Source organism: Neomonachus schauinslandi, chromosome 11, assembly GCF_002201575.2.
Source record: "Neomonachus schauinslandi chromosome 11, ASM220157v2, whole genome shotgun sequence".
Taxonomy (NCBI): domain Eukaryota; kingdom Metazoa; phylum Chordata; class Mammalia; order Carnivora; family Phocidae; genus Neomonachus; species Neomonachus schauinslandi.
In genome coordinates, this window is record NC_058413.1 from 79,341,499 (window position 1) to 79,357,626 (window position 16,128).

General features: G+C 36.0%; 1 protein-coding gene across 1 annotated transcript in view; it reads left to right on the top strand.

The window, feature by feature from the left end:
• ARHGAP42 (Rho GTPase activating protein 42) overlaps positions 1 to 16,128 on the top strand; it is a 277,264-nt gene that overhangs the window by 87,945 nt on the left and 173,191 nt on the right. The window contains 1 exon segment of the mRNA XM_021679062.2: positions 8,369 to 8,430. Coding sequence (XP_021534737.1) covers positions 8,369 to 8,430 — 62 coding nt within the window.

Consider the following 16,128-nt stretch of genomic DNA (forward strand, 5'->3'; position numbering starts at 1 on the left):
CCTCTTGGTAGAGGTGCTCCAAAGTCTGAGTGATCTACATACTGGGGGTCTACATTTCTGGATTGGAGGTTGTTTTGGCTTTGGGAAACAGGTCAAATGACACTAAAATAAAACTAAAATAAAACAAGGCAACATTAGATCTTTAAGAAAAAGAGGGGGGTGCCTGGGTGGCTCAGTCAGTTAAGTGTCCAATTCTTGATTTCAGCTCAGGTCACAATCTCAGGATCATGAGATCAAGCCCCTCGTCCAGCTCCACACTTAGCAGGGAGTGTGCTGGAGACTCTCTACCTCTCCTCCTACCGCTCCCTTAGCTCACGCAGGCTCTCTCTCTCAAATAAATAAAAACCAACAAAACAAGACACCATCAGAATAGCACAGGTTTTCTAAAATGTATGCTTCAAAAGAAAACAAAAATATGTGACTTGGAGACTGTGTTATGCACAATAATACTTACTATATTAACATATATTCCCAAGAGTGAAAGATTTTTGATTCAGAAGAAATTCATTGGAAGTAACGAGATGGTGTGAAATCTTCAAAGAAACCAGCTAGAACGAAGTTTTGAAATTGTGTGAAATTGAAAGGCTGTCTTTCTATATTTGTATGTATTCATTTGGCAAAATTTGACCTTAATATTATATAACATATATGCTCTGCATGTATGCGCATGAGTATACTAGGACTCTCAAACTACTTTGTAGTTCAGCAGTTTCAAAGCACTTATTACTACAAGGCCCTATCTCCATTCAGAAACAATCTGGGGAGGAAAAGCCATTAGATAGTGTAGAATTACTTCTGTGCCTCCATTGTGACTTTTCAACTTGGAGTCCTAATTTTCCTCAGTTGCAATAGGTAATCCTAACAATCTGCAGTGGTTGTCGTAGCTCTCTTTTACAGGTGAAACCCCTGGAAAAGAAGGGGTACACTCTTCTTTGAGTCCCATTATGCCAGTGAGGATAAGAGAAACCAGAGTGAATATCACCTTAGACCAGAAAAGAGTGAAAGATTGACAGTCTTGCCACAAGTTCTGAATCTCAGCCCAAATGTGCAGTGGTGGGCAATGTTGAAGCCATGTTCATAGAGTCAGTGCCTGAAGACATATGGAATGTCGGAACCCAGGGAGGGAGGGAGGCGTGAAGAACAGGAGTTGGGGATTTAAAAGGAGACTAGATTACTGGCCATAACTCTAACGGAGAGTCTGGGTAGTATAGTTAGAGGATAAATAGGAGCAAGTGAAAGTAGAAAGAAATGGCTGGATATTGTGAATTCCAAAGTGAGGATTCTGTCCCTTTGTCTTGTGTAGTCAGGATTGGTATCTCTGTCCTGGGTGGAACAAACATGGCACAGTTGATAGTAATGGACAAGTGATGAAGCAGAGATGTGGCGGTTTTTAACTCTATTCAGAATACATGGGCAACTTCACAAAAGTTTAATTTTATGACTTTTCATTTGTAGGCTATGCATTTCTTATTGTTCTTTAATGCTTAATTAGCAAACTATGCTATAACATCAAATACGTTTTTATTACTAAAATAGTATCTAATGTGTTCTAACCTGGTACATCTCATATTTGCTGAAACCTAACACACCTGCATGCAATGCTATACAGGGATGCACTGGTAGGATATGAAAGAATAATTTTTTTTTCTTTTTCTTTCCTTTTCTTTAAATTCAATTAATTAACATATAGTGTATTATTAGTTTCAGAGGTAGAATTCAGTGATTCATCAGTCTTTTATAATACCCAATTCTCATTACATCACGTGCCCTCTTTAATGTCCGTCACCCAGTTACCCCATCCCCCCCCCAGCAACCCTCAGTTTGTTTCCTATGATTAAGAGTCTCTTATGGTTTGTCTCCCTCTCTGATTTCGTCTTGTCTTATTTTCCCTCCCTTCCCCTATGATCCTCTGTTTCTTAAATTCCATATATGAATGAAATCATATGATAATTGTTTTTCTCTGATGGCCTTATTTCGTTTAGCATAATACCCTCTAGTTCCATCCACGTGTCTTTGCATATGGCAAGAATTCATTTTTTTTGAATGGCTGAAATTAACAAGTCAGGAAAGAAGAATTTAAATACAAGTTTATAGGGATTTGTTTTCAATATTAGTCTCTTTGATTTATGTTTGGAAATTAAAAAAAAATTAACCACCAGGAGGATGTTGTGGAGAACTTGGTTTAGTTATCTTAAAGATAACTAGAATTTCTAGGTTTTCATGAGACCTTGGATTCTAAGGGGCTGTGAAGTGTTAGAAGAAAGATTGAGTGCCTCTGAGTACTTGGGTACAGTGACCTATCAGCATTCAGCAGTAGGCCTGTGATTTTTTTTTTTTTTCCTGTTGGTTTAAGAAGCAATTTATTGGCTTTGTAACTAGGCATCCATGGAGCCTGAAGCCACAAATAGAGTGGAACAATCTTATTTGATGTTGTGGCTCCCCAAAAATAACAAGAGTTTGTGGTTGCAAATAATGTTCAGTATTACAGTAGGCAGCCCATCAAGTGGGGGTGTTAATTGTTAAAAAGATGCACAATATCTACTTGATACTGTGTGGAGAATTGGTGTCACTTTTTGTATTTCGCTGTCTGTTTTCTTTTTCAGGCATACCACAATGATCCTGCTTCTTGCTTTGTTTATGAGTTAAATTGTTCCTGAACCAAAGCTTGCTATTCAGTTACTGTGCTATCTTTGATCTTCCAAATGTTCAAATAATTAAAACTTCCTCAGTGGGAGTTCCGGGCATGAACTGCTGATGTGATGCCCTGTTAGATCATTGCATGCTTCATAATGTACTGCTGAGTATCACTTGGCTGTGTATACTGATTCCACTTTTATTTTTTTCAGTGTGGCCAGATCTAGAAGCATATGATGAATTCACTTGCTCTGGCTCATATCCTCATATCCTTAGTATTATACTGCTTTTCTCCTATCCCTGTGGAAAAAAGTCATTGCCAGAAGGATACTAAGAAAGACCTTGATAGCCTACGTCGTCCACCCAGATAGAATAGTAGAGTGACTGTTGGAACATTATCTGGACTTCTAAAATGATTACATGGGTTCAGTCTGGCTTCTATAGACTTCTATAGGTTTTTATGTTTTCCTTGAGATTTAACCAAGTCTAAATCCTACTGCTAACTCAGTTCTCCCCTATTCATCAGCAAATCTGAATGTCATAGTTGATTTGCTCACTTAATAAGTAAAAAATGTGTTGCTGACATAATTGTATATGTGACTGAATTTGCGATCTGTAGTTCTCTTTGGGTATGTATTTATGCTACTTAGGTTTGAGAAAAAAAGACTCCTGGGAGAAATATTTAACATATCATTATCTGATTATGATATAAATATTGGTTGGATATGAGAGAGACATGCTTTCTCAATTCTCTGAGTTGTGAAATCTTTAAAGCTCAAACAGATCAATTGTTGAAACCTTTAATAGTATAATGCTTAGTACTTACAGTAATGGAGTCATGTCAACAATGAACAGGGAGTAATTTTCTTTATTCTTTCTCATTTTTACTTCTAAGCACTAACCAGGTTTTCCATACTCAAAAATAGTCTGGTGAAGTTAAGGTTGCTGAAAAGATTGAGTTAGGAAGTAGATATTTTAGACAATTCAGGAATGTTTTAGAATTTATGATATTAGTAAATATGGAAGCCATGATCCGACTTCCTCACTGTGTAGATATATTTCAGCAGTTGTCTTTTTGAATGTTTTTACTTTGGGGACCTGTCATAAATACACCTGAATAATAAATTCCTATTGTTCCAAGTGTTTTTCCAACATCACATTGGACAGATGAAAAGGGAAGCTTTAACAATATTCTTAACCTCAACAATTTGTTGGAAAGTTAACATCTATATATGAAACTGATTTTGATTGCTCTCCAGTAATCTCATGATCCAGATGGTCAGGAAGGGGAAAGATTATTACTGGTGAATACAGCCAGGAAAGTTTCATGCAGGTGGCAAGAATGGGGATAGCTAACATAATTTTCCAAAGTATCTGGCTTATCCTTTTCAAAATAATTTTATGAAGCCTAGAATATGAGTTGGTATGTTTCTCTGTATATAGCAAATAGATCGTGGAAATGTATTACTAAACTCATTAATTCATTTAATGAACATCTATTTAAAGCTCACTGTGTATTAAATATTGTTTTTGGGATATTGCTGTCACTTAATCAAGCTCCTGTCATACCAACTATGTATGGGGAGAATCTAAAATTGCAAGACCAGCTATTAAATTTGATGTTAGTCTGGATCCCCAAAATCAGATAATGAAATGGTTATTTATGTAAATATTAACATTGATAAACAAGGTATGGAACATCACATATAGTTGCTTATAAAAGAAAGTATTTGGGTATTAGAATTTGCATGTAATAAAAATATTTTTGGATTTTACTTAAGTAAAGTCTTAGAAGAAATTGCTCAAGGAGTCAACATCATTGAGATGGGTGCTGGAGGAGTCATTTTGTATGTTTTGTGCCCAAGGTCAGTGGGGACTAGACTCTCTCTGAGTTTTCATGTTCTCTTAAGGCATTTGTTGGTCCTGGGCACCAGAAATTCTAATACTGGCTTCTCATCTCAGAGGAGTTGCTGGGGTACACTAGGCAGCTTGGATCTATCTGACTGTGTCAGAGGCTCCTTTAGATTTTGAGCATAGGCCAGGCTAGGAAGTCACTGGCTATCAGTCCTTTGCCCTTTGCCCTAAAACCCAGTTTATACAATACTTTGAATTATTTTATACCTGCTTTATAGGATTATTAATTCCTGTTTTCTTTCTGTGTTGTCCTGTGCTTTGTAAGCTATTAATGCAAAACTTAGAGGAACTATTAATAAAAAGACTTAGGGGAAAGCATTAGATATGGGTTGAAAAAGTAGGTTGCTATTACTATTTGATGAAATGATGTTCCTGGCTGTTCATTTCTGTGTAGGACAAATGACAAACATGAGTATCTTCATTTGGACTAAGAAACATACTTTTATGGAACTGAGACTATACTATATAAAGAACAAATACTATATAAAGACTATACTATATAAATTTCCTTTTATTACATTCAGATAATAATTGAAGTAATTTCCCTGAAAAATCAACAAAAGAAAAAGAAGAAACAAAACTTACTCTCAAATTGGGGCAGACCCAGAAAACTGCTGGAGGGAGAGTAGTTTTTGTTGTGAGGAACCAGACATGCAATTGCTTTTGCATGTTCAAATTTTTCTCCTCAGACGTTCTCATTATAATAAACTATTATCGTACTGAGTCTATAAATAGTATTTATATGGGAAACAGACCAGAAAACTATTCAAGTTAAGCAGGAAACAGCATCATTAATTTTTAGACAAAGAGGTACAACAGTATCAAAATGAGAATCTGAGTTTCTTTACTTAAAACCAAAATTTGACTTAAGGCATCTGTACGATTTACTCTTGAAGTAGTAGTTACTTGGGGAAGCCTGTGGACTTCCAAGTTGTTATGGGATGATGCTCCTGGGACTACTCTAGGACACTACTCCATGAGACAGTGGTTGCCTCCTGGGCTGTGTTTTCCTGACACTCTAAATCAAGCTATGTCTTCATTTATTCCAAAAATACCTGTTCTCAAAAAAACAAAAACAAAACAAAATAAAAAACCTTGTCAGGCTTCTACGTGCTAGATATTTACTTAATTCTTTGGGAAAATTAGTATGTGCATTTAGCCTTTAGCATTTATAGCATGTTTTATTTTTCATTATTTAAAAAAAGGTAAAAATTTTTATTAGACTTAAAAACTAGCAGCCTCTCATCTTACAAGTCCTTAGCAGACTTAACTACTCACAAAGACCACTTTGAACTTTTAGCCATTTCTTCTGTTTCTTTCAAGACCATAATTATCTTGCTAACACTTGACTTTTTCCCCAGTCTTAGATACCCTCTTTTCATTTTATACTGTTATGTTTATATCATGATGACTTTGTATGTACTACAACTGAGTTATTTCATTTATTTTGATGGTGTTACTTATATAACTGTTTTCCCAGGAGTTAATAATTGCCTTTGAATTTTCTTTTAAAAGAGTATAAATTTCCTTTTATTACATTCAGATACATCAGGTTATTGATCAGATCTACTTTTATTCTCTGGAGACATTTCCTGGTCTGTAACCTATTGCTCCAGTCTGGATAAGATCTTTGAACCTTTTGCACAGCAGTTGACCTGCAATATCTCTCTGTTGACATAAGAATTTCATTTGCTCCTATGCTATATTGGATCTCCTACTTCTAGGTCCCATATCCTCTTTTCTTGGTTTATTCCCATGTTTTGTTAGAGTGCCTTATCCAGCAGCTTCCCATAAAAGAAGCATATGAGGGTAGTTGATTTTTTGTTTGTTTTGTTTTGTTTTAAATTAAAAAGTTTGGGAGGCATTGAGTTTGAAATCTGGGGTTAAAGTGCTTTTTATACAGACTTTAAACTTACTATCAACTTTCTTTCACCTCTTATTTTCTCACCTTCAGGAGTACCTGCTGCCTCCAATTCTTGTAGTCCAAACTGATTTATCTCTTGGTTTCTTTCTCTGTAGGCATGTCAACATAATGCCTTCCATTGTCCAAGATTTTATTGACTTTTTTTTCTTCAGGCTTACCAATAGAGCTCTTTATGGCAAGATAGTTGCCAGGATGATGGAATGCTTTATTTACCCAAAGTATAAAATTTTAATATTCTATTATATACTCCAGTTAAAACTTTTTGTATATTTGTGAAATGTTTTTCTCTTCAACTTACTGTTGTCACAACTGTGTTGTATTGTAGCATTGATACTGTTATTTTTGTAGAGATTAAAATCTCATTTTTCTAAATTAAAAAAAATTGTATTTCCTCTAAGGTCATTAATGTGTTTATCAGATTAATCTGAGTCTCCCAGATAATCCTTTGATTTCTCTTTTGGCAACTGTGAAAAAAAATCCAATGTGAAGTAATCATAGGGATAGTATTTCAAACCAGGTTAGTTAGCATAAACCTAGTAGTTTTAAAGAGTGGAGGGAAAAAACCTAGATTGTAATTTCAAATTCTTGAATGGAAAACATTCTTTTTCTTAATAAGTTCTGAGACTCTTGATTTATTTTCCTCACTTACCTGCCTTTATTGTAGGCTTTATGCCAGACTTACTAGACTTCTTCTTACAGACTGTTTTTAATGTTAGTATGGGTAGGAAGGAAATGGTAGGGAGCCTAAAGAATAAAGACATAGAAGGGAAGGTTCAAAGCTTAAATAGAAATAATTTTTGCATTCATTTGCATTATTTGTTTTGTTAGTTTTGTAATCAAAACATTCCAACTTTAGTTATGTTAAGTATAAGATATAGAAATTGATGTGGATGAATTACTGTTTTACAATTGCCATTTGGGACTATGCATTTTTAAAGAATACGCTATTGTAAGTCCCAATTTATTTTTTGGTTTATTCTCCCAGTGTTTCTGAGTATTTGATACTTGTCCCAAGCCAGAGTAATAGGAGTTGTGATAGCTCTCTAAAGCAGAGCTTCTCCCTAGTTAGGTGGAAGAAGGACTGCTTTACAGAGCTATCTGAACTTGTAATGAGCACCAGGTGTTGTATGTAAGTGTTGAATCAATAAATTGTGCACCTGAAACTAATATTACACTGTATGTTAACTGGAATTTAAATAAAACTTAAAAAAAAAGAAGAAAAAAAGTAAATCAATGCTTCTCAACTTCAGTATGCAAATGGATCACCTGAGGATCTTATTAAAATGCAGATTCTGGGGTGAGGCCTGAATCTATATTTCTAACAAACTCCCCAAATGCTGATGCTGGTAGTCCTTCTGGCCACACTGATGACTCACAGTCTAAACTACCTTGATATTGGAGTAATACAGAATACAGAATCTAGTTTAAGTATCTATAACTGTTGAGCTTCTAGACAGAAGTCAGTGGGAGATGTTGCATGACTGGCTGATACTAAGTGCATCTAAATAAATCAGCATCTGGCTGATTTATTGCTTCTTAGAGATTTAATATATTCATTATTTGTAGGATTCTGTTTAGAAGCAATTTCAGTAGTAAACTTTCATTTATTAATTTAAGTTTTATACATCACATACATAAACTGTATCTCCCTAGTGTCTTTGAAGAAAAAATATACTTTGTGTGTGCTAGACTTTAATTTGCAGTGCGCAAATATCTGTTATCTATAGCTATTAGTCATTGAGATCCTACTGTGTATACTGATCTATGCTTATAGAAGTGTAAAACCAAAGTATATATACACATTTATAATCAGCTTCACTGTAATGTTTATTCCTGTGCAATTAGATATTAGCAATGAAAAGAGGTTAATGCATTTTTTTTTAATCTTCTAAATAGCTCAGTCATTAAAGGAATTTGCAAGATTACTCATTGCAGTAGAAGAAGAAAGGAGGAGACTGGTAAGTCTGTTCCCCATTTTTTTAAGAATAAAGCTTTGTTTGGACATATTAAAAGAAAGACTGAACCTTCTGAATTAGACTTAACTATACCAGACCTTATAATGTGATAGATGTACTAAATGTTACAGAAAAGATTTCTGAGTATGATTATCAATTATTGCCAGTGAGATATATACCATTTCTGTTTATTTCATTTGTTCATCAGATGTAAATTATATTCACTTTGCTTTCCAGTTAGTTCTTTCAAGAATTAAAATATTGAATTGTCATTGTAAACCCATTCTAACTGAGTAAACTTCAAAAAAAAAACTTCAGTGTTATAATAAAGATACATTCTAGGTATTAAAGACAATTCATAGAAGGAGCAAATAATTTTGCCAGGGTGTTAATAGGAGACTAACTTTTCTTTTCTTTTTTTTTCTTTCTTTCTTTCTTTCTTTCTTTCTTTCTTTCAAGTTTTGAGGAGACTTTCTTTAAAAGGTGACATTTCTGTTGTGTCTGAAAGGCTGGGAAGAGTGGGGAAACATTGTAGGTTAAGAGATTCATTTATATGACAGCGTCAGAGCATAGTTATTAGTAATACATTTATTCATTTACCAATATAATTTTGTACCCATTTTGTTCAAGTATCTGTGAAGGCCTCTGTGACCCTGGCTTCCCATTTGTATATGGGAAAAATGTAGTACACATCCCATAGGATCATCGTAAAGTATTTGTAGCAGCACCTGGCATAAATGTTGATGGTAATAAAGATGTTATTTGTCACTTATAGTGAGGGTTTCAGACTTGTTTAAAATGTCATCTTTATCACTGGCTTGACCATTCTTTTGGGGAATTATATATACACCTATGTATTCAATGTGGATTAAATGTAGTGTCATTCTGCTAACTGGATAAGGAGAGTAGTTTCAGGAGGATGGCCTTGACTCAGGGAAAAATGCCTGAGCTAAAGAAGAATCACACAACTATCACTTAGCAGTCATATAAGTGAACTTGAGTAGAGGCCACCAGGTGGGAGAAAGTACTGTATACATTTTTAGAATAAGACAAATGGATGGTTCTTAGATGGTATTAGAAGATTGGTAGTTTTAGCCATATATTGGGTTTAAGAGCTGGGCTAAAAAGTTTTGGTGTGTGTTACAGGAAGGCAAAATTGTTAGTTTCTGAAAAGAATGGGAGAATCAATATGGGATTTAGGAAAGATTAATTTGGTGGCCCTGTGAGAGATAGGTAAGGTGGGGGTGTCAGGGGTGACTATATTTTCTTAGGAAATATCGTGGTACCATGGTCTGGTCCCAGTAGCAGATAAATAGCCATACGGTGTAATCTGTGTTAGATACATATAAGCCATTATGGGAGACTGACCCTTTCTGGGGAGGTCAGAGAAAGCTTTTTTGTGGAGGTAAGTTTGATTGGAGTCTTAAGACTAAATAGTACACTTTCAAGTGCTTTATGCATAATCCTTACTCCAGTTCTATGAACTATGCAATAGAAGTCCAAGTTTGATGGGGAGATGTGAGTAGGAGGTGCCTTATGGCCCAGAGAGGAGCTGATGATGAGAATGGGAAAAAGTGGTTAGGGAGATGTAAAAATAGAGTTGTAAATGGTGTGGAAGCCAGGGGAATATATGGTTCCAGTTTGAGTGAGGTTGTTACTCAAATCCTGTGCAAGTAGTTTGGGAGAATGATAAGCCAACTATCATGGTCTATAATTTTGGGAAAGTGTGTTGTAGTTTGCAGGAGTAAAAAGAACCAAAGAAATGTTCTTACAGTATTGAGGAAACCTGTAGACACCAGGGGAAAGGCTCTTCCTCTGAGCTGGGAGGAAAGAAAGAGCATCAGTTAAAATATAGAACATTAGACAGTAAATTTTTTGGACCGGGGATAATAGTGTCAGGAAGGAGTGGTCATCTGCTATAGGAGGAGTTTATAGAAATAGTTTAGAAAGCCAAGAGCAGGTTATGTAAGAGAAAAGGGCCTATGGGTTAGTGATAATGAGCCATTAAAGGTAGACATCATAAATAATGTCAAGGAAAGACTAATTGCCATGCCTTCATAGATTTTTCTAACAATACCCAGAGCCATGGACTGAGCAGTAAGAAGAGGTAGGAGGTCAGATTCAAGTGGTGGGCACAGAGGATGTGCTCGATTATAGGCACATGGGTTTGTGTAATATGAAAATGGGTCTTGACTGATTATAGCGATAGCTGAGGCAGGAGGTGACTGATGGCTTTAGAAAGCAGAGAGGACAAGCATTACTACTGCACTATGTTGACAGTTCACTAGCAATAAAAGAAATTCTGAGACAAGGATGTTGTGATCAGGAGTGGGAGTGGAAACATGCTGAATTTGGCAGTGGAGCTGGTCCAGATAGTAATGAAATTAAGATGTGGCTAAGGAGGGAGACAGACCTTAGGAATCAAGAAGGCTGAGCTCATAGATTTGGATGTTTTATGAACAGAATCTTGAGGTCATCCAAAATGATAACTGAATAAAGGACAAAGACCAATGAGAAGAAATGGCCAGGGAATGTGGTAGAGTGTCTTATAGACAGTGGAAATAGAGATTGAAATGCTAACACTTAGTGTTTCAAAGATCTTCATTCCTGCCTTCAGCCATGTTTCTCATGTTGGGGCAAGGAGGAGATTCTGCATTCATGAGTGAAGTCATATTGCAGGTTTTGATTGCTTTAGCTGTTGTTTCAGGGAAGATCTGAAATAAAGAATGCAAAATAATGAAGAAAAATCTATAGATAAAAGCCTAATGGATTACATGTCCACAGAGATTATATAAAAGTAATTATTAAACATACAGTCTAAGTATTGGGGTATCACTTCCAGTCACATGATGTTACTACAACCAAAGGTATAGCTGGTAGCAGATTTTGCCAAGATGTGCTGAAGAATTTCTCTTTTAAAAATTTGTACTTCATTTAGGAAGTAGAATATTTTAAGTGTACTAAGAGTATAAAGGAGTTCTGTAATTAAAAAATAATTATGTTTTTTCAGGGATAAGTCTTGATTTATTATATATTAATTGAATTTGACCAAAATCTAAGTATGTTAGAACAGCGACTAAGCAAAAATAAAATCTCAAGAAGATGCTAGAAGACACCTAACAGTTTAATATTTTTTTTTAAAGATTTTATTTATTTATTTGAGACAGAATGAGAGAGAGAGAGAGCACGTGAGAGGGGGGAGGGTCAGAGGGAGAAGCAGGCTCCCCGCCGAGCAGGGAGCCCGATGCGGGACTCGATCCTGGGACTCCAGGATCATGACCTGAGCCGAAGGCAGTCGCTTAACTGACTGAGCCACCCAGGCGCCCCAGACACCTAACAGTTTAAACAAATTCTCTTGTTTTCAGTGATTTACCATACTTAGTAAGATGAGTACATCATCTAGGTAGCCTAAAGATTGTTTGCAGAAAAAAAGCCCAAAGAAATATTGATTTGCTTTTTGAAGAAATGGGGCCTCTTTTTTAGTTCCTTACTAACTTGAAGTATTGAATCAAAAAATTCTGTTAAAGCCAACTAAAAATGCGTAGTTTTAATTCAACAACAAAGTGACTCAGAGACAGTGATAGGAAATACCCATTTCAGAAACTTTTGAGGGTATAGTTTATCCTGTCTCATACTTCTTGCTGGAAAAACCGTCCTCCAGGATAAATTTTTTGCAACTTGACTGACATCTGCCATCATGTGGCTATGCAGGAACAGCTTTTAATGATACAACTACAAGAGGTAATTTAATAGTCCTTTGTAATGACCTTAGTAAAATGCTTATTACTTACAGTGAGGATATTGGTATTGATCAGTGACATGGGTTCTTTTTTTTTTTTTTAAGTGCATCTTTAGTCAAAATGTTAGAATTTTCCCCCATAGAATGCAGCACTTAAATGATTAGAGATGCTGTAGATCAGATGTCCTGTTATAGACTCTGGGTCCGTCCCCAGCACAAGGAGTGGCATCTAAGCCATATAAACTTTGTGGTAAGGTCTCTTCAGCTTCCATACCACTATAGGAACTGCTGTTTACTTCACATCACAGCTAACTTGGCTGTGCACACACTATCATTTTAGTCCAGGCTGTTCAAAATTAATTTGAATAAATACTAACATAGCAAGATAACACCCTAGGGAAACATGAAATGCTTATTTGAGGCCTTCTGAAAGAGATCTGGGTAACCTCTTTCTTGTTATTTGTATTGAAATACTGAATTTGACTCTTTAGGCTTTTGGGCTTGACATTCCCTCTTCCTGAATCCCTGGAACCATACTCTACCCATCATTCTTTCCTTCTCAATACTCACCCTCTTGTTCCCTGTTCTCTCTCCCCACTGGCTCTCTTTCTACTCCCCTTAATGTACAGCTTCTTTTGGACTTAGACCTTTGCATTTGTCCTTTCCTCTGCCTTGAGCAGCTATCCTCTGCCTTGTCCTGATCCATATCCTCTCAAGACTGGTTCCATCTTGGGGTGCCTGGGTGGCTCAGTCGTTAAGCGTCTGCTTCGGCTCAGGTCATGATCCCAGGGTCCTGGGATCGAGCCCTGCGTCGGGCTCCCTGCTCAGCGGGGAGCCTGCTTCTCCCTCTCCCACTCCCCCTGCTTGTGTTCCCTCTCTCTCTGTCAAATAAATAAATAAAATCTTAAAAAAAAAAAAAAAAAGACTGGTTCCGTCTTGTCATTCAGACTTGAGCCCATATACTCCCCTGGGGGTCTGCATTTTCCATACGGCCTAAGTGAGTGCCCTTTAAATACCTGCTCTCATGCAGCTTGCATTCTACTGGGCAGACATTAAACAAATTATTTCTGGTGGTGGTGAGAGCTAAAAAGAAAAATAATGTAGCTGATAGGAGATCCTGCCGCTTACTGAGATGAAGAAAACGATGGGAAAAAATAGTTAAATTTTGAATCTATTTAGATGCCTACTGGGTATCTAAGTAGCCTTGTCTAGGGAGCATCTACATATATGAGGCTGGAGTTCAGGGGAACACATAAATTTTGAAGTTGTCAACATGTAGAGGGAATTTAAAGCTATGGGAATGTATGAGGCCACTTGGTCTATGAGTATTATAGACAGAAGAGAAAAGGTGGGAGGATTGAGCTCTGAGGTGCTTTGAGTCCAGACTTTGGTCAGATGAGGGAGAATCAACAAAGGAGATTTAGATCAATAGGAGAACCAGGAGAAAGCTGTTTGGACAGCTTACTCAAAGTCCCATTTATTCACTTGGCTTATAACAGAGATGGGGGATGATAATAAATAGAAAGGTGTAGGATGTGGACCCAGTGACTGCAGGGTTCTTCAGGATGGAGGGTCCAAATTATCTGATCTACCCTATGCTGCTCCTCTTTCCCTTCCCCTGGGCCCCTTACTTTTTGTGTACTCTGAGTCCCTAACTTTGACACATGTGGAGTGTGTATGTAGCAATATAGATTTTTTTTTCTTAGCTGAATCCTTGTCACCAATTGAGGAAGCCTCAGCTTCAGAATATTTCAGCTAATGTGTATCTTGAAAAATTTATACAGATGAACTTATTTCTTCTAGTTTCCATTTTGATTAACTTAAGAAACTATTTATTTTTTTAACCATTATCACCCACAACATTCACATTTGACCGGTGTGTAAGTTATAAATTTTGCTTTAGGTTTCCCAGGATTTATATTGTTTCTTTTTTCTTTCTTTCTTTTTTTTTATTATTATGTTATGTTAGTCACCATACAGTACATCATTAGTTTTTGATGCAGTGTTCCATGATTCATTGTGTGTAATACCCAGTGCTCCATGCAGTAAGTGCCCTCCTTAACACCCATCTATTCACTGCTCAGATTTTTTTTTTTTATACTTTTTTTATACTCGGGTAATAGAAGTACTTTCCTGAAATGGGCTAAGTGTCTGGGTATTACTTTGGAACAAAAAAAATCATGAAGGGCTGGGAGCGGAAGTTTACAACCTTTTATAAGAGTATTAAAACCTCTATTTTCCTTTCTTATATTTTTTTTAAGCATAAGCAGTCCAACATAAGGATTAATAGGGGATGAAATAAAAAGTGATCTTTCTCTATTTATGTTCTAACAAAATTAGATCTTTATTAAAAAGAATATATGTGTCAGAAATGTGAATTACTTGGTAATTGATACAAGATTTTGAGCTGTCATGAGTCTCAAGATATTTAAAAAATATGTGACACCTAATACATTAGACACTTGTCATATGTGGCTATTGAGCACCTGAAGTGTGTTAGTTTTTATGTGGTTTGTATTATATTTCTACTGGGAGGCACTGCTATAGATAATAACTAACCTGGAGGGTTTTCAAGGTACCTGGCTTTGCTGTAGTTGCTTTATATTTTTAACTAATCTGTTTTCAGCAACCCTCTGAGGTGTATGCTATTAATACACCCATTTTAAAGAATAGTCTCAAAGACACATAGCCAATTAAGTGGTACTGCGAGGATTTAAACCCAGGCTGTTGGGTTCCACAGCCTTCACATAATCCATAATGTTACAAACGAAGACTCTATTTTAATGAAAAATTGCATAATAACAATAGCAAACACGTATTGTTAATACAGTATGTGAGATGCTCTGGTAAGTGTTTTAGGTATATTATTTTAATATCTTACAAAATGAGGGAAGAACACGGGCATTATAAATTTTGAAATTAGATTATTTTTTCAAATTTTTTGTATTTTAAAATCTCATCATACTTTCATCATATTTCATGCATACATTTCAGCAAAAACTGAGCCCATCAATCAATTGACATTTTCCACATCAGATTTTGGCATGTGGGAGTCAAAAATATGCACTAAACCTATTTAAGTCCCTTCCCCCACCCCCTACCCTCATCACCATCTTTGAACCAAGGATTCATGGAATTGGAGAATGTATTAAATGTCAAAAATTTCATGTCCTTATTTTTCTTGATTAAAGATGATTTCCTTTGTTTAACCTTTTGACATAAATGTTTGCATTGCTCATATGCCATCAGTAGGTGATGTTGATTATCCTTGAGTTTCTGGGCATTGGTACTGTTATATACTAAGTCCAATTAGTTTTTTTTTTTATTAACATATAATATATTATTTGTTTCAGGGGTGCAGGTCTGTGATTCAGCACTCTTACACAATTCACAACGCTCACCATAATACTTACCCTCCCCAGCGTCCATCCCCCAGCCACCCCATCCCTCCCACCCCCCTCCACTCCAACATCCCTAAGTGAGTTTCCTGAGATTAAGAGTCTCTTATGGTTTGTCTCCCTCTCTGGTTTCATCTTATTTCATTTTTTCCCTCCCTTCCCCTATGATCCTCTGTCTTGTTTCTCAAATTCCTCGTATCAGTGAGATCATATGATACTTGTCTTTCTCTGATTGACTTATTTTGCTTAGCATAATACCCTCTAGTTCCATCCATGTCATTGCAAATGGCAAGATTTCATTTTTTTTGATGGCTGCATAATATTCCATTGTATATATATACCGCATCTTCTTTATCCATTCATCCAATTAGTTTTTTGTTTTTTTTTTGTCTCAGATAAATGAAGCATGGTAGCCAACATTCTACATGCATGAGTATTGATTATATTTCTGGTATATTTTAGGTTAACTTTTATTAGAAACAAACTTTAAGTATGCTGGCCTATACACCAACATTTTTATATAGTGATTTCACCTGAAATCTAAAAAAATAAGCCATCTCAGTG